The sequence below is a fragment of the Nasonia vitripennis genome, assembly GCF_009193385.2.
Source record: "Nasonia vitripennis strain AsymCx chromosome 1 unlocalized genomic scaffold, Nvit_psr_1.1 chr1_random0005, whole genome shotgun sequence".
In the NCBI taxonomy this organism is placed as follows: domain Eukaryota; kingdom Metazoa; phylum Arthropoda; class Insecta; order Hymenoptera; family Pteromalidae; genus Nasonia; species Nasonia vitripennis.
The window spans coordinates 2,019,438-2,045,219 of NW_022279591.1; the positions used below are offsets into that span (position 1 = coordinate 2,019,438).

Below are 25,782 nucleotides of genomic sequence, written 5' to 3' on the forward strand. Positions count from 1 at the left end.
CATGCATCCCTCCATCTTCTTATTCTTGCTCCTATGAACTCATTTGTATTTTCTTCTATCCATTTTATTTTCTTCTTTCTGACTTCAAATCCTCCTAGTTTTTTCCCCAGAATTTTCTCTCTTTGTCTTCTAGCCACGTTTCCTGTAGACATATTACACCAAACCCTCTTAAGTAAGCCCATGCCCTCTCCTCTAATCCCTCTATTCCTGCAACATTCCAACTAATTATCCTTATGCCCTTCCGATCTCCTTTTCTCTCCGTCTTCCGTCCTCTTTTTTCTTCAAAAAAGCTCATAATCCCTTTTTACTATATTGTTTTCTACTCCTTCTATCTATAGCTTGTTGTAACCTATCTTGATTTTTTTGCCCAATTTTCTTTCTTTTGCCGCGTATTCACTTAGTTTCTCTTTGTTTCTCCGTCCTTCCATGTTAGGCCATGGTTTATGAATATGTCTGTTCCTTATAGCTTTGATTTTTCTCTCATTATTAGCCCTTTTTTTCTCCCAGTTACTACATTCCGCTCCTATCCTGCGAATTCTCCCTTTCTGTATCTACGTCCTCCTTAATGTTGTCTCTATCCCTAATCTGCTTTTTAACCAAATTTCCGCCGTTTTTTTTCCCACTGCTCATTCTACCAACCTGAAATCATTGTGTTGTTCTTCTTTCTATCTCTTTCTCCCTCCTCAATTCTCCATTCTAATTCTTTTATCTGTTTTCTATCTTTTCCCGCTTTGGCTTCTGTTCCGTTTCCCTCAATCTCCCCTATTTGTGCTTCTCTGCTTCTACATTTCTCTTCCCTTCTTTCAAGTTTTTTATTCTCCTCTAGAATCTCTTTTAGTTCCTCTTTTCTCTGTTTTCTTTCTTCTTCTACCTTCCCATCCCAATCCATTTTATCTGCTTTCCTGTTTTCTTCGTCCCTCTTCCACGCCTCCCTCCATTGCTTTCTGTTTCTTTTTCTTTCTTTTCCTTCTTCTTTTACTTTACTCTTCATTATTTTCAGTTCTCCCTTCATTTTTTATTAATTTTCTATTCTAGGCCCATATACCTCTGTTCGCAGTTCTCTATAATTTTCTCTCTCTCTCTCTGATTTCGTAAAAAATGACATGATGATTCATAAATTATAATCTTCAGGTGGTTTGAACACGTGGTTACAGTGTGTGACGCGGCAAGAGTTAGATACATAAAACCTTCGGCCGCCTAATTCACAAAGCAAGGATCATAACTTTGCACTTCAAAGTTGGAGCATATTTTCCAACACGAACAAAGCGTAGGACTAATTTTTAATCTATAAGTCAGAGAAAATTGGAAATTTTCATACGTTTATAAAAAGTTTAAAGAAACAGATTATAATGTACCAAGATTTTATTTTTATTTTTTATTTATAAGGGCGTCGTGGACGACTTCAACTGTGTAATTTCGATTTTTAGGCATAAAAAAGGTTTTTAATCCTTTTGTTGAAAAAAATATGGTGTATTGCTAAATTGAAACGAAAACTATTTTAGGAGGAAGTGAAATGCTCAACAAGAGTCAGAGTCAAAGGCGATTAAAAAAAAAAATATTCAAAACCGCATGATTTGGTGCAGAGTAACTGTCGATTAAAATGATGGAAAGAAATCAGTCAAAGAACTTAAACTTTGGAAAGTCGTGGATCTACAGTTTTAATTATACTATTTCAATCGCTCATAACCTTTCATTGAAGCATCTAGCTTTTATGATTTTTTTAAATACGCCACGGCAGAGAAAATGGACGACAAAACGTAAAAATTTTATTTTGAAAACTAACAAACTCTTAAACATAGATTTAATAGGTCTGCTAAAAGAAAATTTTGTCTGGACCAAAGGAACTTTCTGTAGGACAAAGATTGGCACATACAATACATCTGTCAGTTTAAAATTAGACTCATGCATTTATCCGGCTTATTCTCAATGATACAGTAAGTAATAACTGTTATTTGCATGAAGTTAAACATCAAAAACTTAGGATTTTCCAGCTTTTCCATTTTACTGTTACAAGTTCAATAATCATGAGCACTTAAATTAGTTACATTATATAAACAATCATACATTTGAATCAGATTTTACTTTGGATTCGTTTGGCTTCTTTTAACTACAAATCACCGAAAAATCGTTGATTTTTTAGATTTAAAATGTTGGATTCCTTGATTTTTTAAATTGTTGCGCAATATTCTACTATCTCATATATATATATATATATATATATATATATATATATATATATATATATATATATATATATATATATATATATATATGGGTGGTTCTAATATATATATTTCCTAATTTCATCAAAGTTGTAGAATTTCTTGTAAATTCAGATATCGAGCTTTATCATGTTTAATATCCGGTAAACTGTTTCAGCTTTCATGCATGTGAGCTATGTTCTGGATAAGCAAGGGCGTAACACATTTAAAAACGAGTAAAATAGAATTTAAGTTCATGAAAATATGGCAGAAGTACGACGAAATTATTGCAATATTTGAACGGAAGTAACTGCGCCAGACATGTTTTTAGTCACAGAATATCTGTTTCGTAGACCTTGCTAGTGGTCGTGACACTACTTGTACCGTCGTTGCCATTTGAGTTGGTGATAAGAAGAGCAGCTGCCTCTGTGTTGGTCATTACGCTGCCTATTTCTGTGATGCGGCTGCTATCTCGTGGTAATAAAAGTATCGACTGACTAATAGGTTGAGCATTGCTCAAGCTTGTCAGGGAGCCCGAGGTCGTAGCCGTGCTTAAGCCTAACCCCATCTTAGCTAGCAGGTTACTTTCTGAGCCTGTTTTCTTTAATAAGTCTGGTGAAGATGGTGGAACACTGGCCGAGCAACCTGAAGCATTGCGTTGAAGTTGCTGTAGCCTTGTGTATTGTTCCTGTAGTGCCTTCTGTTTGCGCAGTAGTTCCTGGTGACGCTGATCTAGTTGTTCTTGGCGCTCTTTTTTTATTTGTAGGCCCTCCTGGGAATTAACACTTTCAAATGAGCTTGAGTTACTTGCTGAGATGATGTTGTTAGGTTCAGGACAATGAAAATCTACTGGTAGCTTGTAATTGTTTTCAGAAAAGGCTTTAATAAGCGGTGGTGCTTGAATTCGCCTCAGCGTCGTAGCTGGAAGTCCAACTACGCAAGGGTTCCGCGGTGGTAGCTGTGGACTTGTTGGGCTGGCCAAAGGTGATCTTGAGCTGGTACGTGGTGGTGGAGGTGGAGGTATACGTCGTACACTTACCATTTGCAGTAATTCAGCATTACGCTCAGGGACGGGAGGTTTCGTCAGTAACTGGCTGTTGGTTTCATGCTCTGTTTCCTCTTCTTGGCCCGTAGTAGTAGTAAATTTGAGACCAACTGGTGGATAAGTATCAGTGTCTGAGCTTGAGGGATATGAGTGAAGACGAAGCAGTGTACCTGATTGATTTACATTGGGTTGCAGTAGGCAGGATGAATCTATACTGCCTTTTCTTCCGATTTCCGCAATAGTGGGCGTTCGGCCAGTAGATCCTCCAAATTTAGTGAAGGTATCACTTTCGGGGCGACCAATTTCTGCTAAATGTAATGTTATGATTTGTTGCTGCATCGAAGTGCACGATACCTGGGAGAGTGAAGATGTTGGCCGGCTGAAAGTCTGTAATTCGTCTAGCAAAGCGTCGAGTGCGTTCTCCGGACGTTGGGAATGGCTGCTGGTGCAGTGTGATGATTCGGTAGACTCGTGGCTTCCCCCAGAGATGAGCGTTGAGTCCAAAGCAAAGCGGTCCGCTGGCACTGGGGTAGTTGTCTGCTGTTCCCAATCATAATGAGATAGAACAAGACAAAAAAAAGTTATAGCTAGAAACAGATTTCATTAGTAAAACTAAAACGTAAAAGATAATACACCTTCTATTATAGTTATGAAATTACTAAATCATATTATCAGGTTGTTTTAAAATTTTTGATTACGTACTTAGTTTCATGAAGAATTAAATAGTACGTTATGCAATAAGGAACTACAGTCGTACATTATTCCCGTGAGCCCTAGCTTCGCTCGGGCAGTAATTACCCGAGAAATCGACTTTATAGTTCCATGTTGCATACAGAACTTAATTAATGACATAACTGTGTAGCCAGTTTGTTGTCTTAAAAAGTGGGATCTACGGATCCATTGTTAGTACAAACTAACTTAAAAATTTTTTTCAAGATTGTCAGTTTTTGAAATTAAATTTGTTCTTTAATTTTTTCAAAAATATAAAAATGTATAAATTATTAAATATTTGATTCTCGCATTTGCGTGAATAAAGTAATTTTATTTCCCGAAAATGCGAGAAAAATATATTAGGGAATAAAAAGCTACTTCAAATTAGAGAATAAAGTGGCTATTATAGTTCAGTCGTGAATAAAAATAGTTGTAAGGTTCTTTTATGTTCAACTTACGAATGATTTCGTCTTATACAAAAAGATCAATTGTTATATTTAACGGAGTCTACTTTATTATATTTTAATAATAGTGCATTATGCAACAAGGGACTAAAGTCATGGATTATTCCCGCGAGTGTAGTAAACCCACCCGCGGGAATATTCGACTTTAGTCCTCTGTTGCATATAGAACTTAAAGAACAAATTTAAAAATTTAAAATTTTCCTTCTGTATTCGCAGGAATAAAGTTATTCTATTTTGGCAAATGCGGAAAAAAAATATATGAGGAAATAAAAAGCTACTTTAGTCCCGCTTTTCAGTAAATAAAGTGGCAATTATAGTTAAACCGTCAATAAAATAATAAATAAAATGTTTCATTGTTAAACATGCTGAATATATCATTATTCTAAAAGTTTATAAATGATTTTAAAATACTTTATGTAACATTCAGAGCATGCACTAGTATTTTATGACTAATGTGGATGCGACAGGTAAAAATACATACATCAATCACTAGCTGTATTTTATTTAAAGTACTGTACTAAGCAAGATATTAACAAAAGAATTCTTTGACTTATAACAACTTATAAAGCGACTTATACACTATAAGAGGATTATTTTACCAAGTGTATTGTACATGGAAAAGTAATTTTCGAATCTTAAAATGTTATATAATTGTTTGCATTGAGGTACGACGTAATGTACACTTGACTAATAGAGCACCTACCAATTTTTTAAGAACAATTATAAGAATTAATGAATTGATCCTTTGAACAATTATAAGAATTCATAATTGACTCAATATATTAACCTAATTTCCCTTTAATATTTGATGGTGCTTATAGCGTACAATGACATTCCTCTTCTGAGGTTACGACGGCAATTATATTTGAAATTCTTAGGAATAAAAGCTATATCTGTACAATTGTAACTCAGTCATCTAAAATTGTCACCAATTTAGGTAGGTGCACTAGATTTGCTTTGTTGGATCATAAACGATTATTCGACAAGAGCAAGAAAAAATGAAAATAAATTTATAAATTTAATTAAACGTGTGCAACATTTATCAAAAACATCGGAATCATCACATAAATTAAATTCTTACAGGCTACCAAGTCTCATGTATGCTGAGCAATTATGAGTAGTAAAGATATTAATCATGGAAGGCCACTTTGTCGTTAAAAATCTGAGCAAGATAAAATGTCATAAAAGGTAAAATAATGCCAAACTGAACAAAGGAAGAAAGAAAAAGGAACAATAAAGACAGAGAAGTAAGCTATGGTTATTAATACGTCTGGTTCAAGAAAATATAGAGTGGAAAATGATAAAGCATCGTATGTGAATGTTGACAAGGAAGAAAGTGGCTGCAGTAATACGCATTAGTACAAGAAAGTGCATTGGAAAAGTGGCTTACTTGCAAATAGCATCTGCCGCGGCATTTAATAACAAATGAAAAGAAGAATTATTTTTAAAAAGAGTGCTGTTTTTTTCAAAAGGTCTATTAACTTTTTATAATTATGTTACGAATATCCCAATCTTCGACTCAAATACACTTCTGTGTTGAAAAGAAATACATACTTGTATTACTCATATTTACTATCAAATAAACAAAATAGAAAAATAAATATTAACATTAAGGTATATCTGTCCTCTTAATTTCTCGGTACATCTTATTCGCAAGTAAACTGCTTTGCTATTTTTTCTGTTTTATTTATTTATTTTTTTTTTGATCATTAAATTAAATTTGTGAGAATTTTAATTTATAGGTTCTTGTTATGTTATTGTAAAGAATATTTGAGTTTAAGGGGATGTCGTCCCAAATAACACTGTTTTTTATTACATACAAATTTTTAAATAAAGTTTGCAAATGAAAAACCGAGCCTGTTGCGCCGTAGTGTTAAGTTCAATGAATCGTTCTATCAAAAAAAAATTTTGATCGGACTTTTTGGTTTTCTAAAATCTTGGAAATAGAAACAGATGTTTACGCGTACTTCGTCGTACTCATGCAATTGCAGCGCCGATTTTAAAATCTAATTTTACATAAAACTTTGTTTAATGAATTATTCTCCCGAAAAAAAAAAATTCGATCGGTAAAAAATCAGCACTCAGTTTGGAAATAATTCTTCTTTTCATGCTTTACCATTTTCCACTTTATGTTTTTTAACCAGAGGTACTGATGACCTTAGCTCACTTCCCTCTCTTCATTATAACTTTTTCTTCATTCTTTCGTTCAGTTTGACATTATTTTACTTTTAAGTACATTTCATCTCAGTCAGATATTTAACAGCAAAGTCGACTTCCGCAAATAACATTCTTGCGTGCCCTTGTTTTCCATAACCTGTTTTTATTATAAGAGACTCGGTTTCCTGTGGAATCAAGTAGCGCAGTAGCGCCAGGAAGACTTGTTTGGGAAGCAGACGAAACCGCGGCGCCCGTGAAACTATTCACTTCTATATTGGTGTTCGGATTTTTCATTATACAGAAAAAAAAACTTATCATTACAGTTAGTAAGGTTTTTTGGCTTATTAGAATGTTTTGTAAGCTAAACTATGATTTTCAACAAAAATATTAGTGAAAAGGCTGCTTATTTTTATAATATGTGAGTGTATAATCCACAAATGCTAAAATCACGTTTTTTTTCTTCAGCCCAAAATGTGTTCGGACCGTTAAGTTAGCCGCAAGAAGTGTTAGGACCGTGAAGTTGGCAGAACAGCTACATACAGATGGGAATTGCTTTCTTAAGAAAATATACTGATATAATAAAATATATATAATTAAGATGTTTCCGGTGCATACTCTGCGTTCCGGAGCAGTATAACAGTAACTAGCTTGCCAGGGTAGCCAATGACAAGGTTCAGGTTGTTTTCGGTGTCTTGGTATACAAATCATTAAAGAACGATGTCCAGGTGTACAGAGTGGACGATGACGAGGTCTAGGTGGAGCGCTTTGTGGTTTTTGGTGTCTAGGTGTAAACATCATTTTAATTCGGTGTCCAGGTGTACAGGGTGGCCGATGACGAGGTCTAAGTAGTTCATACCATGGTCTTTGATGTCTAGATGTAGAAATAATTTAAGGGTGGTGTATATCAGAACAATCAGTGATTTCATGTTAGTGATAAAAATGTTACAAAAAAGCTGTAGTTGAAAGGTGCTAAAGATGCTTATATTTTATTTTTACGACGTCGAATATGAAATACCTGAAAAAAAATTACTAAAAAGGATTGAAACTTCTAAAAAAAATTAACTTTTAAAAAAGTAAAAGGTTAGGCGACTTTGATATATTCCGCAACGAAATTACGGATAGAAACGAACTGAGATCAATTAAACAAATTTAAGTTCATTCTATTTAATCGTAATGAAGCGTTTATAATACTCCAAAGTTTTTTAGGATTGTTTACATTATTTTGAACGAGCTTTGCATCATATTTAATTTTAGCATCTTTGATAACCTTATCTAATATTTTAGCATAGTATTTGTAATCCAGTTTGAGTTGGTCATCAGTAATATCCATCTGCCGTAAGTTATATAAAAGTCCTTTGGTTTTACATGATTTAATTATTCCATCAGTCATCCTATTCTTCCTACCCTGCTGTTTATTTTTACTTTTTTTCGACTTGGCTTGTTACACTACACACAGCTTAATCTTATCTTTTAAATTATTTGTAGCTATATTTAAATCTTGCATTGACAATATTTTAGTCCAGTTAATGGTAGCTGCGATAAGTTTTATTTTGTTGTAGTTAAAAATTTATATAGATTTTATTTCTGGTCTGTTGTTGTAGATTTCGGTTTATAGGTAACTGTGTCAATGTTATAAGTTTTTATAAATATATTGTCAATGCAGGATCCTTTGGCTATGCCCATGGGTGGTCTTGCTATACTAACAAATCCAGGTTTATAACCTTTTTCTAGAAAATTAGACAGAAATTCTTGGCTCATGTAATCGCATTCTAACAGATCTACATTAAAATCGCCTATTACAAGATAATTTTTGATATTTTTCTTTTTGATTCAGTATTTATTGAGATCCATTATAAATTAAGTCTTTGTTATTCCGTGAGATCTATACATGGACGATATTTTAATATTACTATTACTATTTAACTTAATTCTAGTATTTACAATCTTAATTCTACCATATTCAACTACTTCGGTATTTTGTACTAAATTATTATTAATAAAGACTACAACTCCATCATTTCTATTTATCCCACTATTGTTGTAATTGCAGTCATATTTCCCATAAGATCCAATCAGTTCATATCGTCGGTTCCTACAGATTTGCTACGGAGACTAGTACGGTTCAAATTTGCCGCAAAGACTAGTACATTTCAAATCTTTCCCACATGAAAAAATCTAATTGTTTTGAAGAAAAACAAATAGTTATTTTAGTTAAATAGAATTGCAATTTTTTTAAAGTTGCCAAAATCTTTTTAAAAATTTCGAAATATAAAAAGTTGTAATGAGATTTAATATTAAGTTTTTTCTTCTAGTTATAGTTTTTAATAATAATTTTTTAAATTTCGAAATTTTTCAAAAGATTTTGGCAACTTTAAAAAAATTGCAATTCTATTAATTTTAACCAAAATAACTATTTGTTTATTTCCAAACTAATGGGTTTTTTCCATGTGGGAAAGATCTGAAATGTACTAGTCTTCGCGGCAAATCTGAACCGTACTACTCTTTGTAGGGACCGACGATATATACTAGGATAAGCTCGTTTAAAAGTATTAGTGCATATTACATTAGATAGTTTGATACTTACACTCTCAAATAAAATTTAAACTTTATTGAAATTCGCATTTGTACTTCTAACATTTAGGTGCATAATTAAATCATTCTTATTACTAATTAATTTGGGAAAATTATTAATACAAGTTCTCTCTTTCTGAATTGAATCTTTACTTGTAGTATCTAAATATTCGAAAGTAGCTAATTTATTTATTTAAATTTTTATCGCTTCTAAGTCTCGATCTTTTCTGGTTTGATTAAATTTGCGAAGAGAAAAGCGGTTGTCTCGTTGCAGAATTACATCGATCTTGTCTGTTGAGTTGTTCCAGCTTTGACTCGATCTTGGTTTTTCTCGTATACTTCGATTTCCGTTGGACCTTGATCCTGTTGGGGTTGTTGATGAGTTACCATCCTTGTATTGTAAAATGGGATCACAGATGGTAAGGTAGGTTTCATCAGATAGTCGATTCTTTCAATGCCTAAGTTTATTTCCTTCTTGAAAATATTGCATAGGCTATGATCACTAGCAACATGTTCAATGTCGAATGTGATGTTGTAGTTAACGATTGAATAATTACAATTTAAGCACTTTATCACAATGTTTGTGCAGTCACTGGTCTTATGACTATTTGCACAAATTAGACAAACTGTATTATTCTTGTTAGGTTAATTTCAGAGGATCTAATAACTCTAGCTACTTGTATTTCTGGTTTCTAGTGTAAATATTAGGGTTCATCGCTGAGATGTTCACATAGGTGTCCGGATGGAAATTAAAAGTATATCACTTGAGAAGAATTTAACTTTAAATATTGTTTTAATATTGTAAAAGAAATGTGAAGTTATTATGACATTCTACATATAAAAATACACTAGAAACCAGAAATACAAGTGGCTAGAGATATTAGATCCTCTGGAACAAGCCTAACAAGAAATGTCTCCCGCCAAATTTAAATTTTCTCATAGCCCTTTTGCTGACCATTCCAACTAGGTCATTTAAGTAAAAACTAACACGGCAACTAATTATGAAATAGTTTAAAAAATATCTGTACAAAAATTCAGATATCTAGCTTTAATACAACACAAATGACATAGTAATACTGGACTTGGACATCAGCTACCAGGGGTAAGATATAAAACTTTGATGTTACTTAATTAAAAATGACTGAATAAAAATGTACGCCTTGATTAAATATTTTTAAATTAATGTTTAGTTAAATGTTTAATTCCTTTATTAATAAATAATTTCTATTTACATTAAATGATATATTTTCTTGCAATAAATCATAACCTAAAATTATAAATTCATATTGCTTGGCGGGCTGTTACCGACTTTTCCATGGGTTAACGTCGTCAGGTCACGGGGTAACTGGCGCAAACAGTTTAAATAAATTCGCGTAATTTCTCAAATTTAGGTATTGATCGGCAACAACTCCTCAAGATTTCTACCAGGGAGCTGGACTCCAGTTAATGTAGTTGTCGAAACCAACTATTATTTTAGGATTTATAAGTTCTTCATTCCGAATCTCACAAACTTCTTCTAAGTTTTCTGTTAAGACAGCTTCGGTTAGTTCAACACTATCACTATTTACAAAATTAATGATTAGTTCTTCTCTTTTATTATAATTTATATTTTTAGTTTGGATCGAAACGAAAACCTTTAAATCTAGCTACCACACACTTCGAGACTATGAATACGAGAATAGTTTTAAAAATGATTACGTCGGCAAATCGGAGATAGGTAAGCGAGAGTAAGATTCAAAGCTCCAAAACGGAAACCTACAAATCTAACTACCCCACACTTCGAAACGTCTTACAAGAAACTATTTATAACAACGAGTTCTACCTTAGCAAATTGAAGGAATGCGTGCGAGAGCATACCTCCAAAACGAAAACCGTTAAAACCAGCTACTCAACGGTCCAAAACTATAAACACGTAAATATTTTCAAAACCGAGTACGTCGGCAAATCGGAGAAAGGGGAGCGAGAGCGAGATTCAAAGCCCCAAACGAAAACCTTTAAATCTAGCTACCACACACTTCGAGACTATGAATACGAGAATAGTTTTAAAAATGATTACGTCGGCAAATCGGAGTAAGGCGAACAAGAGCGACAATTAAAGCTCCGAAGCGAAAACCTTTAAATCTAGCTACCCCACAATCCGAATCTGTAAATACGAGAATAGTTTTAAAAACGAGTACGTCAGCAAATCGAAGAAAGGGCAGCGAGAGCGAGATTCAAAGCTCCAAAACAGAAACGCACAAATCTAGCTACCCCACATTTCATAACTCCTTACAAGAATCTATTAATAACAAAGAGTTATATCTAAACAAATTGAAGGATGGCGAGCGAGAGCGAGATTCGAACCTCCAAACGAAAACCTTTAAATCTAGCTACCCAACACTTCGAGACTATGAATACGAGAATAGTTTAAAAAACGAGTACCTCAGCAATTCGGAGAAAAGGGAGCGAGAGCGAGATTCAAAGCTCCAAAACATAAACGCACAAATCTAGCTACCCCACACTTCGAAACTCCTTGCAAGAATCTATTAATAACAAAGAGTTATACCTTAGCAAATTGAAGGAATGCGTGCGAGAGCATGCCTCCAAAAAGAAAACCCTTAAATCAAACTACCGAATGCACCGAAACTATAAACACGTAAAGATTTTTAAAAACGTGTACGTCGGCAAACCGGAGTAAGGCGAACAAGAGCAACAATTAAAGCTCCGAAGCGAAAACCTTTAAATCTAGCTACCCCACAATCCGAATCCGTGAATACGAGAATAGTTTTAAAATCGAGTACTTCAGCAGTTCGGAGAAAGGGGAGCGAGAGCGAGATTCAAAGCTCCAAAACAGAAACGCACAAATCTAGCTACCCCACAATTCGAAACTCCTTACAAGAATCTATTAATAACAAAGAATTATACCTTAGCAAATTGAAGGAATGCATGCGAGAGCATGCCTCCAAAACGAAAACCGATAAAACCAGCTACTCAACGGTCCAAAACTATAAACACGTAAATATATGTAAAAACGTGTACGTCGGCAAACCGGAGGAAGGCGAGCGAGAGCGTGATTCAAAGCTCCAAAACGGAATCCCTCAAATCTAACTACCCCACACTTCGAAACGTCTTACACGAAACTATTTATAACAACGTGTTCTACCTTAGCAAATTGAAGGAATGCGTGCGAGAGCATGCCTTCAATACGAAAACCGTTAAAACCAGCTACTCAATGGTCCAATCGTCGGGAAATCGGAGAAAGACGAACAAGAGCGAGATTGAAAGCTCCGAAGCGCAAACCTTTAAATCTAGCTACCACACACTTCGAGACAGCGACTACGAGAATAGTTTTAAAAATGATTACGTCGGCAAATCGGAGATAGGTAAGCGAGAGTAAGATTCAAAGCTCCAAAACGGAAACCTACAAATCTAACTACCCCACACTTCGAAACGTCTTACAAGAAACTATTTATAACAACGAGTTCTACCTTAGCAAATTGAAGGAATGCGTGCGAGAGCATACCTCCAAAACGAAAACCGTTAAAACCAGCTACTCAACGGTCCAAAACTATAAACACGTAAATATTTTCAAAACCGAGTACGTCGGCAAATCGGAGAAAGGGGAGCGAGAGCGAGATTCAAAGCCCCAAACGAAAACCTTTAAATCTAGCTACCACACACTTCGAGACTATGAATACGAGAATAGTTTTAAAAACGAGTACGTCGGCAAACCGGAAGAAGGCGAGCGAGAGCGAGATTCAAAGCTCCAAACGAAAACCTTTAAATCTAGCTACCACACACTTCGAGACTGTGAATTCGAGAATAGTTTTAAAAACGAGTACGTCGGCAAACCGGAAGAAGGCGAGCGAGAGCGAGATTCAAAGCTCTAAACGAACACTTTTAAATCTAGCTACCACGCACTTCGAGACTGTGAATACGAGAATAGTTTTAAAAACGAGTACGTCAGCAATTCGAAGAAAGGGGTGCGAGAGCGAGATTCAATGCTCCAAACGAAAACCTTTAAAACCAGCTACCCAATGTTCCGAACACTAAACACGTAAATAGTTTCAGAGACGAGTACGTCGGCAAACCGGAGGAAGGCGAGCGAGAGCGAGATTCAAAGCTCAGAAGCGAAAACCTTTAAATCTAGCTAACCCACACTTCGAGACTGTGAATTCGAGAATAGTTTTAAAAACGAGTACGTCGGCAAACCGGAAGAAGGCGAGCGAGAGCGAGATTCAAAGCCCCAAACGAAAACCTTTAAATCTAGCTACCACACACTTCGAGACTATGAATACGAGAATAGTTTTAAAAACGAGTACCTCAGCAATTTGGAGAAAGGGGAGCGAGCGCGAGATTCAAAGCTCCAAAACCGAAACGCACAAGTCTAGCTACCCCACATTTCGAAACTCCTTACAAGAATCTATTAATAACAAAGAGTTATACCTTAGCAAATTGAAGGAATGCGTGCGAGAGCATGCCTCCAAAAAGAAAACCCTTAAAACCAGCTACCCAACGCTACGAAACTATAAACTCGTAAATATATTTAAAAACGAGTACGTCGGCAAATCGGAGAAACGCGAACAAGAGCGAGATTCAAAGCTCCGAAGCGAAAACCTTTAAATCTAGCTACCACACAATCCGAATCTGTGAATACGAGAATAGTTTTAAAAACGAGTACATCAGCAGTTCGGAGAAAGGGGAGCGAGAGCGAGATTCAAAGCTCCGAAGCGAAAATATTTAAATCTAGCTACCACACACTTCGAGACTGTGAATCCGAGAATAGTTTTAAAAACGAGTACGTCGGCAATTCGGAGAAAGGGGAGCGAGAGCGAGATTCAAAGCTCAGAAGCGAAAACCTTTAAATCTAGCTAACCCACACTTCGAGACTGTGAATACGAGAATAGTTTTAAAAACGAGTACGTCAGCAATTCGAAGAAAGGTGTTCGAGAGCGAGATTCAAAGCTCCAAACGAAAACCCTCAAATCTAACTACCCCACACTTCGAAACTCCTTAGAAGAAACTATTTATAACAACGAGTTATGCCTTAGTAAATTGAAGGAATGCGAGTGAGATCGAGCCTCCAAAACGAAAACCCTTAAAACCAGCTACCCAACGCTCCGAAACTATAAAAACGAAAATATTTTTAAAATCGAGTTCGTCGGCAAATCTGAGAATGGGGAGCGAGAGCAGGATTCAAAGCTCCAAAACGGAAACCCTCAAATCTAGCTACCCCACACTTCGCAACTCCTTACAAGAAGCTATTAATAACAAAGAGTTATACCTTAGCAAATTGAAGGAATGCGTGCGAGAGCATGCCTCCAAAAAGAAAACCCTTAAAACCAGCTACCCAACGCTCCGAAACTATAAACTAATTGAAGGAATGCGTGCGAGATCATACCTCCAAAACGAAAACCGTTAAAACCAGCTACTCAACGGTCCAAAACTATAAACACGTAAATATTTTCAAAACCGAGTACGTCGGCAAATCGGAGAAAGGGGAGCGAGAGCGAGATTCAAAGCCCCAAACGAAAACCTTTAAATCTAGCTACCACACACTTCGAGACTATGAATACGAGAATATTTTTAAAAACGAGTATGTCGGCAAATCGGAGAAAGACTTGAAAGAGCGAGATTCAAAGCTCCGAAGCGAATACCTTTAAATCTAGCTACCCCACAATCCGCATCTGTAAATACGAGAATAGTTTTAAAAACGAGTACGTCAGCAGTTCGGAGAAAGGGGAGCGAGAGCGAGATTCAAACCTCCAAAACATAAACGCACAAATCTAGCTACCCCACACTTCGAAACTCCTTGCAAGAATCTATTAATAACAAAGAGTTATACCTTAGCAAATTGAAGGAATGCGTGCGAGAGCATGCCTCCAAAAAGAAAACCCTTAAATCAAACTACCGAATGCACCGAAACTATAAACACGTAAAGATTTTTAAAAACGTGTACGTCGGCAAACCGGAGTAAGGCGAACAAGAGCAACAATTAAAGCTCCGAAGCGAAAACCTTTAAATCTAGCTACCCCACAATCCGAATCCGTGAATACGAGAATAGTTTTAAAATCGAGTACTTTAGCAGTTCGGAGAAAGGGGAGCGAGAGCGCGATTCAAAGCTCCAAAACAGAAACGCACAAAGCTACCCCACACTTCGAAACTCCTTACAAGAATCTATTAATAACAAAGAATTATACCTTAGCAAATTGAAGGAATGCATGCGAGAGCATGACTCCAAAACGAAAACCGATAAAACCAGCTACTCAACGGTCCAAAACTATAAACACGTAAATATATGTAAAAACGTGTACGTCGGCAAACCGGAGGAAGGCGAGCGAGAGCGTGATTCAAAGCTCCAAAACGGAATCCCTCAAATCTAACTACCCCACACTTCGAAACGTCTTACACGAAACTATTTATAACAACGTGTTCTACCTTAGCAAATTGAAGGAATGCGTGCGAGAGCATGCCTTCAATACGAAAACCGTTAAAACCAGCTACTCAATGGTCCAATCGTCGGGAAATCGGAGAAAGACGAACAAGAGCGAGATTCAAAGCTCCGAAGCGCAAACCTTTAAATCTAGCTACCACACACTTCGAGACTGCGACTACGAGAATAGTTTTAAAAATGATTACGTCGGCAAATCGGAGATAGGTAAGCGAGAGTAAGATTCAAAGCTCCAAAACGGAAACCTACAAATCTAACTACCCCACACTTCGAAACGTCTTACAAGAAACTATTTATAACAACGAGTTCTACCTTAGCAAATTGAAGGAATGCGTGCGAGAGCATACCTCCAAAACGAAAACCGTTAAAACCAGCTACTCAACGGTCCAAAACTATAAACACGTAAATATTTTCAAAACCGAGTACGTCGGCAAATCGGAGAAAGGGGAGCGAGAGCGAGATTTAAAGCTCCGAAGCGAAAACCTTTAAATATAGCTACCACACACTTCGAGACTGTGAATACGAGAAAAGTTTTAAAAACGAGTACGTCAACAAATCGGAGAAACGCGAACATGAGCGAGATGCAAAGCTCCGAAGCGAAAACCTTTAAATCTAGCTACCACAGAATCCGAATCTGTGAATACGAGAATAGTTTTAAAAACGAGTACGTCGGCAAATCGGAGAAACGCGAACAAGAGCGAGATTCAAAGCTCCGAAGCGAAAACCTTTAAATCTAGCTACCACACAATCCGAATCTGTGAATACGAGAATAGTTTTAAAAACGAGTACATCAGCAGTTCGGAGAAAGGGGAGCGAGAGCGAGATTCAAAGCTCCGAAGCGAAAATATTTAAATCTAGCTACCACACACTTCGAGACTGTGAATCCGAGAATAGTTTTAAAAACGAGTACGTCGGCAATTCGGAGAAAGGGGAGCGAGAGCGAGATTCAAAGCTCAGAAGCGAAAACCTTTAAATCTAGCTAACCCACACTTCGAGACTGTGAATACGAGAATAGTTTTAAAAACGAGTACGTCAGCAATTCGAAGAAAGGTGTTCGAGAGCGAGATTCAAAGCTCCAAAACCGAAACGCACAAGTCTAGCTACCCAACATTTCGAAACTCCTTACAAGAATCTATTAATAACAAAGACTTATACCTTAGCAAATTGAAGGAATGCGTGCGAGAGCATGCCTCCAAAAAGAAAACCCTTAAAACCAGCTACCCAACGCTCCGAAACTATAAACTCGTAAATATATTTAAAAACGAGTACGTCGGCAAATCGGAGAAAGGCGAACAAGAGCTAGATTTAAAGCTCCGAAGCGAAAATATTTAAATCTAGCTACCACACACTTCGAGACTGTGAATCCGAGAATAGTTTTAAAAACGAGTACGTCGGCAATTCGGAGAAAGGGGAGCGAGAGCGAGATTCAAAGCTCAGAAGCGAAAACCTTTAAATCTAGCTAACCCACACTTCGAGACTGTGAATACGAGAATAGTTTTAAAAACGAGTACGTCAGCAATTCGAAGAAAGGTGTTCGAGAGCGAGATTCAAAGCTCCAAACGAAAACCCTCAAATCTAACTACCCCACACTTCGAAACTCCTTAGAAGAAACTATTTATAACAATGAGTTATGCCTTAGCAAATTGAAGGAATGCGAGTGAGATCGAGCCTCCAAAACGAAAACCCTTAAAACCAGCTACCCAACGCTCCGAAACTATAAAAACGAAAATATTTTTAAAATCGAGTTCGTCGGCAAATCTGAGAATGGGGAGCGAGAGCAGGATTCAAAGCTCCAAAACGGAAACCCTCAAATCTAGCTACCCCACACTTCGCAACTCCTTACAAGAAGCTATTAATAACAAAGAGTTATACCTTAGCAAATTGAAGGAATGCGTGCGAGAGCATGCCTCCAAAAAGAAAACCCTTAAAACCAGCTACCCAACGCTCCGAAACTATAAACTAATTGAAGGAATGCGTGCGAGATCATACCTCCAAAACGAAAACCGTTAAAACCAGCTACTCAACGGTCCAAAACTATAAACACGTAAATATTTTCAAAACCGAGTACGTCGGCAAATCGGAGAAAGGGGAGCGAGAGCGAGATTCAAAGCCCCAAACGAAAACCTTTAAATCTAGCTACCACACACTTCGAGACTATGAATACGAGAATATTTTTAAAAACGAGTATGTCGGCAAATCGGAGAAAGACTTGAAAGAGCGAGATTCAAAGCTCCGAAGCGAAAACCTTTAAATCTAGCTACCCCACAATCCGCATCTGTAAATACGAGAATAGTTTTAAAAACGAGTACGTCAGCAGTTCGGAGAAAGGGGAGCGAGAGCGAGATTCAAACCTCCAAAACATAAACGCACAAATCTAGCTACCCCACACTTCGAAACTCCTTGCAAGAATCTATTAATAACAAAGAGTTATACCTTAGCAAATTGAAGGAATGCGTGCGAGAGCATGCCTCCAAAAAGAAAACCCTTAAATCAAACTACCGAATGCACCGAAACTATAAACACGTAAAGATTTTTAAAAACGTGTACGTCGGCAAACCGGAGTAAGGCGAACAAGAGCAACAATTAAAGCTCCGAAGCGAAAACCTTTAAATCTAGCTACCCCACAATCCGAATCCGTGAATACGAGAATAGTTTTAAAATCGAGTACTTTAGCAGTTCGGAGAAAGGGGAGCGAGAGCGCGATTCAAAGCTCCAAAACAGAAACGCACAAAGCTACCCCACACTTCGAAACTCCTTACAAGAATCTATTAATAACAAAGAATTATACCTTAGCAAATTGAAGGAATGCATGCGAGAGCATGACTCCAAAACGAAAACCGATAAAACCAGCTACTCAACGGTCCAAAACTATAAACACGTAAATATATGTAAAAACGTGTACGTCGGCAAACCGGAGGAAGGCGAGCGAGAGCGTGATTCAAAGCTCCAAAACGGAATCCCTCAAATCTAACTACCCCACACTTCGAAACGTCTTACACGAAACTATTTATAACAACGTGTTCTACCTTAGCAAATTGAAGGAATGCGTGCGAGAGCATGCCTTCAATACGAAAACCGTTAAAACCAGCTACTCAATGGTCCAATCGTCGGGAAATCGGAGAAAGACGAACAAGAGCGAGATTCAAAGCTCCGAAGCGCAAACCTTTAAATCTAGCTACCACACACTTCGAGACTGCGACTACGAGAATAGTTTTAAAAATGATTACGTCGGCAAATCGGAGATAGGTAAGCGAGAGTAAGATTCAAAGCTCCAAAACGGAAACCTACAAATCTAACTACCCCACACTTCGAAACGTCTTACAAGAAACTATTTATAACAACGAGTTCTACCTTAGCAAATTGAAGGAATGCGTGCGAGAGCATACCTCCAAAACGAAAACCGTTAAAACCAGCTACTCAACGGTCCAAAACTATAAACACGTAAATATTTTCAAAACCGAGTACGTCGGCAAATCGGAGAAAGGGGAGCGAGAGCGAGATTTAAAGCTCCGAAGCGAAAACCTTTAAATATAGCTACCACACACTTCGAGACTGTGAATACGAGAAAAGTTTTAAAAACGAGTACGTCAACAAATCGGAGAAACGCGAACATGAGCGAGATGCAAAGCTCCGAAGCGAAAACCTTTAAATCTAGCTACCACAGAATCCGAATCTGTGAATACGAGAATAGTTTTAAAAACGAGTACGTCGGCAAATCGGAGAAACGCGAACAAGAGCGAGATTCAAAGCTCCAAACGAAAACCCTCAAATCTAACTACCCCACACTTCGAAACTCCTTAGAAGAAACTATTTATAACAATGAGTTATGCCTTAGCAAATTGAAGGAATGCGAGTGAGATCGAGCCTCCAAAACGAAAACCCTTAAAACCAGCTACCCAACGCTCCGAAACTATAAAAACGAAAATATTTTTAAAATCGAGTTCGTCGGCAAATCTGAGAATGGGGAGCGAGAGCAGGATTCAAAGCTCCAAAACGGAAACCCTCAAATCTAGCTACCCCACACTTCGCAACTCCTTACAAGAAGCTATTAATAACAAAGAGTTATACCTTAGCAAATTGAAGGAATGCGTGCGAGAGCATGCCTCCAAAAAGAAAACCCTTAAAACCAGCTACCCAACGCTCCGAAACTATAAACTAATTGAAGGAATGCGTGCGAGATCATACCTCCAAAACGAAAACCGTTAAAACCAGCTACTCAACGGTCCAAAACTATAAACACGTAAATATTTTCAAAACCGAGTACGTCGGCAAATCGGAGAAAGGGGAGCGAGAGCGAGATTCAAAGCCCCAAACGAAAACCTTTAAATCTAGCTACCACACACTTCGAGACTATGAATACGAGAATATTTTTAAAAACGAGTATGTCGGCAAATCGGAGAAAGACTTGAAAGAGCGAGATTCAAAGCTCCGAAGCGAAAACCTTTAAATCTAGCTACCCCACAATCCGCATCTGTAAATACGAGAATAGTTTTAAAAACGAGTACGTCAGCAGTTCGGAGAAAGGGGAGCGAGAGCGAGATTCAAACCTCCAAAACATAAACGCACAAATCTAGCTACCCCACACTTCGAAACTCCTTGCAAGAATCTATTAATAACAAAGAGTTATACCTTAGCAAATTGAAGGAATGCGTGCGAGAGCATGCCTCCAAAAAGAAAACCCTTAAATCAAACTACCGAATGCACCGAAACTATAAACACGTAAAGATTTTTAAAAACGTGTACGTCGGCAAACCGGAGTAAGGCGAACAAGAGCAACAATTAAAGCTCCGAAGCGAAAACCTTTAAATCTAGCTACCCCACAATCCGAATCCGTGAATACGAGAATAGTTTTAAAATCGAGTACTTTAGCAGTTCGGAGAAAGGGGAGCGAGAGCGCGATTCAAAGCTCCAAAACAGAAACGCACAAAGCTACCCCACACTTCGAAACTCCTTACAAGAATCTATTAATAACAAAGAATTATACCTTAGCAAATTGAAGGAATGCATGCGAGAGCATGACTCCAAAACGAAAACCGATAAAACCAGCTACTCAACGGTCCAAAACTATAAACACGTAAATATATGTAAAAACGTGTACGTCGGCAAACCGGAGGAAGGCGAGCGAGAGCGTGATTCAAAGCTCCAAAACGGAATCCCTCAAATCTAACTACCCCACACTTCGAAACGTCTTACACGAAACTATTTATAACAACGTGTTCTACCTTAGCAAATTGAAGGAATGCGTGCGAGAGCATGCCTTCAATACGAAAACCGTTAAAACCAGCTACTCAATGGTCCAATCGTCGGGAAATCGGAGAAAGACGAACAAGAGCGAGATTCAAAGCTCCGAAGCGCAAACCTTTAAATCTAGCTACCACACACTTCGAGACTGCGACTACGAGAATAGTTTTAAAAATGATTACGTCGGCAAATCGGAGATAGGTAAGCGAGAGTAAGATTCAAAGCTCCAAAACGGAAACCTACAAATCTAACTACCCCACACTTCGAAACGTCTTACAAGAAACTATTTATAACAACGAGTTCTACCTTAGCAAATTGAAGGAATGCGTGCGAGAGCATACCTCCAAAACGAAAACCGTTAAAACCAGCTACTCAACGGTCCAAAACTATAAACACGTAAATATTTTCAAAACCGAGTACGTCGGCAAATCGGAGAAAGGGGAGCGAGAGCGAGATTTAAAGCTCCGAAGCGAAAACCTTTAAATATAGCTACCACACACTTCGAGACTGTGAATACGAGAAAAGTTTTAAAAACGAGTACGTCAACAAATCGGAGAAACGCGAACATGAGCGAGATGCAAAGCTCCGAAGCGAAAACCTTTAAATCTAGCTACCACAGAATCCGAATCTGTGAATACGAGAATAGTTTTAAAAACGAGTACGTCGGCAAATCGGAGAAACGCGAACAAGAGCGAGATTCAAAGCTCCGAAGCGAAAACCTTTAAATCTAGCTACCACACAATCCGAATCTGTGAATACGAGAATAGTTTTAAAAACGAGTACATCAGCAGTTCGGAGAAAGGGGAGCGAGAGCGAGATTCAAAGCTCCGAAGCGAAAATATTTAAATCTAGCTACCACACACTTCGAGACTGTGAATCCGAGAATAGTTTTAAAAACGAGTACGTCGGCAATTCGGAGAAAGGGGAGCGAGAGCGAGATTCAAAGCTCAGAAGCGAAAACCTTTAAATCTAGCTAACCCACACTTCGAGACTGTGAATACGAGAATAGTTTTAAAAACGAGTACGTCAGCAATTCGAAGAAAGGTGTTCGAGAGCGAGATTCAAAGCTCCAAAACCGAAACGCACAAGTCTAGCTACCCAACATTTCGAAACTCCTTACAAGAATCTATTAATAACAAAGACTTATACCTTAGCAAATTGAAGGAATGCGTGCGAGAGCATGCCTCCAAAAAGAAAACCCTTAAAACCAGCTACCCAACGCTCCGAAACTATAAACTCGTAAATATATTTAAAAACGAGTACGTCGGCAAATCGGAGAAAGGCGAACAAGAGCTAGATTTAAAGCTCCGAAGCGAAAATATTTAAATCTAGCTACCACACACTTCGAGACTGTGAATCCGAGAATAGTTTTAAAAACGAGTACGTCGGCAATTCGGAGAAAGGGGAGCGAGAGCGAGATTCAAAGCTCAGAAGCGAAAACCTTTAAATCTAGCTAACCCACACTTCGAGACTGTGAATACGAGAATAGTTTTAAAAACGAGTACGTCAGCAATTCGAAGAAAGGTGTTCGAGAGCGAGATTCAAAGCTCCAAACGAAAACCCTCAAATCTAACTACCCCACACTTCGAAACTCCTTAGAAGAAACTATTTATAACAATGAGTTATGCCTTAGCAAATTGAAGGAATGCGAGTGAGATCGAGCCTCCAAAACGAAAACCCTTAAAACCAGCTACCCAACGCTCCGAAACTATAAAAACGAAAATATTTTTAAAATCGAGTTCGTCGGCAAATCTGAGAATGGGGAGCGAGAGCAGGATTCAAAGCTCCAAAACGGAAACCCTCAAATCTAGCTACCCCACACTTCGCAACTCCTTACAAGAAGCTATTAATAACAAAGAGTTATACCTTAGCAAATTGAAGGAATGCGTGCGAGAGCATGCCTCCAAAAAGAAAACCCTTAAAACCAGCTACCCAACGCTCCGAAACTATAAACTAATTGAAGGAATGCGTGCGAGATCATACCTCCAAAACGAAAACCGTTAAAACCAGCTACTCAACGGTCCAAAACTATAAACACGTAAATATTTTCAAAACCGAGTACGTCGGCAAATCGGAGAAAGGGGAGCGAGAGCGAGATTCAAAGCCCCAAACGAAAACCTTTAAATCTAGCTACCACACACTTCGAGACTATGAATACGAGAATATTTTTAAAAACGAGTATGTCGGCAAATCGGAGAAAGACTTGAAAGAGCGAGATTCAAAGCTCCGAAGCGAAAACCTTTAAATCTAGCTACCCCACAATCCGCATCTGTAAATACGAGAATAGTTTTAAAAACGAGTACGTCAGCAGTTCGGAGAAAGGGGAGCGAGAGCGAGATTCAAACCTCCAAAACATAAACGCACAAATCTAGCTACCCCACACTTCGAAACTCCTTGCAAGAATCTATTAATAACAAAGAGTTATACCTTAGCAAATTGAAGGAATGCGTGCGAGAGCATGCCTCCAAAAAGAAAACCCTTAAATCAAACTACCGAATGCACCGAAACTATAAACACGTAAAGATTTTTAAAAACGTGTACGTCGGCAAACCGGAGTAAGGCGAACAAGAGCAACAATTAAAGCTCCGAAGCGAAAACCTTTAAATCTAGCTACCCCACAATCCGAATCCGTGAATACGAGAATAGTTTTAAAATCGAGTACTTTAGCAGTTCGGAGAAAGGGGAGCGAGAGCGCGATTCAAAGCTCCAAAACAGAAACGCACAAAGCTACCCCACACTTCGAAACTCCTTACAAGAATCTATTAATAACAAAGAATTATACCTTAGCAAATTGAAGGAATGCATGCGAGAGCATGACTCCAAAACGAAAACCGATAAAACCAGCTACTCAACGGTCCAAAACTATAAACACGTAAATATATGTAAAAACGTGTACGTCGGCAAACCGGAGGAAGGCGAGCGAGAGCGTGATTCAAAGCTCCAAAACGGAATCCCTCAAATCTAACTACCCCACACTTCGAAACGTCTTACACGAAACTATTTATAACAACGTGTTCTACCTTAGCAAATTGAAGGAATGCGTGCGAGAGCATGCCTTCAATACGAAAACCGTTAAAACCAGCTACTCAATGGTCCAATCGTCGGGAAATCGGAGAAAGACGAACAAGAGCGAGATTCAAAGCTCCGAAGCGCAAACCTTTAAATCTAGCTACCACACACTTCGAGACTGCGACTACGAGAATAGTTTTAAAAATGATTACGTCGGCAAATCGGAGATAGGTAAGCGAGAGTAAGATTCAAAGCTCCAAAACGGAAACCTACAAATCTAACTACCCCACACTTCGAAACGTCTTACAAGAAACTATTTATAACAACGAGTTCTACCTTAGCAAATTGAAGGAATGCGTGCGAGAGCATACCTCCAAAACGAAAACCGTTAAAACCAGCTACTCAACGGTCCAAAACTATAAACACGTAAATATTTTCAAAACCGAGTACGTCGGCAAATCGGAGAAAGGGGAGCGAGAGCGAGATTTAAAGCTCCGAAGCGAAAACCTTTAAATATAGCTACCACACACTTCGAGACTGTGAATACGAGAAAAGTTTTAAAAACGAGTACGTCAACAAATCGGAGAAACGCGAACATGAGCGAGATGCAAAGCTCCGAAGCGAAAACCTTTAAATCTAGCTACCACAGAATCCGAATCTGTGAATACGAGAATAGTTTTAAAAACGAGTACGTCGGCAAATCGGAGAAACGCGAACAAGAGCGAGATTCAAAGCTCCGAAGCGAAAACCTTTAAATCTAGCTACCACACAATCCGAATCTGTGAATACGAGAATAGTTTTAAAAACGAGTACATCAGCAGTTCGGAGAAAGGGGAGCGAGAGCGAGATTCAAAGCTCCGAAGCGAAAATATTTAAATCTAGCTACCACACACTTCGAGACTGTGAATCCGAGAATAGTTTTAAAAACGAGTACGTCGGCAATTCGGAGAAAGGGGAGCGAGAGCGAGATTCAAAGCTCAGAAGCGAAAACCTTTAAATCTAGCTAACCCACACTTCGAGACTGTGAATACGAGAATAGTTTTAAAAACGAGTACGTCAGCAATTCGAAGAAAGGTGTTCGAGAGCGAGATTCAAAGCTCCAAAACCGAAACGCACAAGTCTAGCTACCCAACATTTCGAAACTCCTTACAAGAATCTATTAATAACAAAGACTTATACCTTAGCAAATTGAAGGAATGCGTGCGAGAGCATGCCTCCAAAAAGAAAACCCTTAAAACCAGCTACCCAACGCTCCGAAACTATAAACTCGTAAATATATTTAAAAACGAGTACGTCGGCAAATCGGAGAAAGGCGAACAAGAGCTAGATTTAAAGCTCCGAAGCGAAAATATTTAAATCTAGCTACCACACACTTCGAGACTGTGAATCCGAGAATAGTTTTAAAAACGAGTACGTCGGCAATTCGGAGAAAGGGGAGCGAGAGCGAGATTCAAAGCTCAGAAGCGAAAACCTTTAAATCTAGCTAACCCACACTTCGAGACTGTGAATACGAGAATAGTTTTAAAAACGAGTACGTCAGCAATTCGAAGAAAGGTGTTCGAGAGCGAGATTCAAAGCTCCAAACGAAAACCCTCAAATCTAACTACCCCACACTTCGAAACTCCTTAGAAGAAACTATTTATAACAATGAGTTATGCCTTAGCAAATTGAAGGAATGCGAGTGAGATCGAGCCTCCAAAACGAAAACCCTTAAAACCAGCTACCCAACGCTCCGAAACTATAAAAACGAAAATATTTTTAAAATCGAGTTCGTCGGCAAATCTGAGAATGGGGAGCGAGAGCAGGATTCAAAGCTCCAAAACGGAAACCCTCAAATCTAGCTACCCCACACTTCGCAACTCCTTACAAGAAGCTATTAATAACAAAGAGTTATACCTTAGCAAATTGAAGGAATGCGTGCGAGAGCATGCCTCCAAAAAGAAAACCCTTAAA

The 25,782-nt window shown here is 37.9% G+C and overlaps 1 protein-coding gene across 22 annotated transcripts in view; it reads right to left on the reverse strand.

Annotated features, from left to right (window-relative positions):
• LOC100118566 (coiled-coil domain-containing protein AGAP005037) overlaps positions 1-25,782 on the reverse strand; it is a 1,551,999-nt gene that overhangs the window by 219,805 nt on the left and 1,306,412 nt on the right. For 9 of the 22 annotated variants that reach the window (XM_031920997.2, XM_032601339.1, XM_031920999.2 and 6 more), the window contains one exon: positions 2,280-3,786. The exons of 3 other annotated variants lie outside the window; for them this stretch is intronic. In XM_031920997.2, coding sequence (XP_031776857.1) covers positions 2,533-3,786 — 1,254 coding nt within the window. In that variant the 3' untranslated portion in view covers positions 2,280-2,532. Of the gene's footprint in view, positions 1-2,279; positions 3,787-25,782 lie in introns of those variants that run through there. 10 more of the 22 variants (XR_004345131.1, XR_004226356.2, XR_004345133.1 and 7 more) reach the window with 4 other exon arrangements.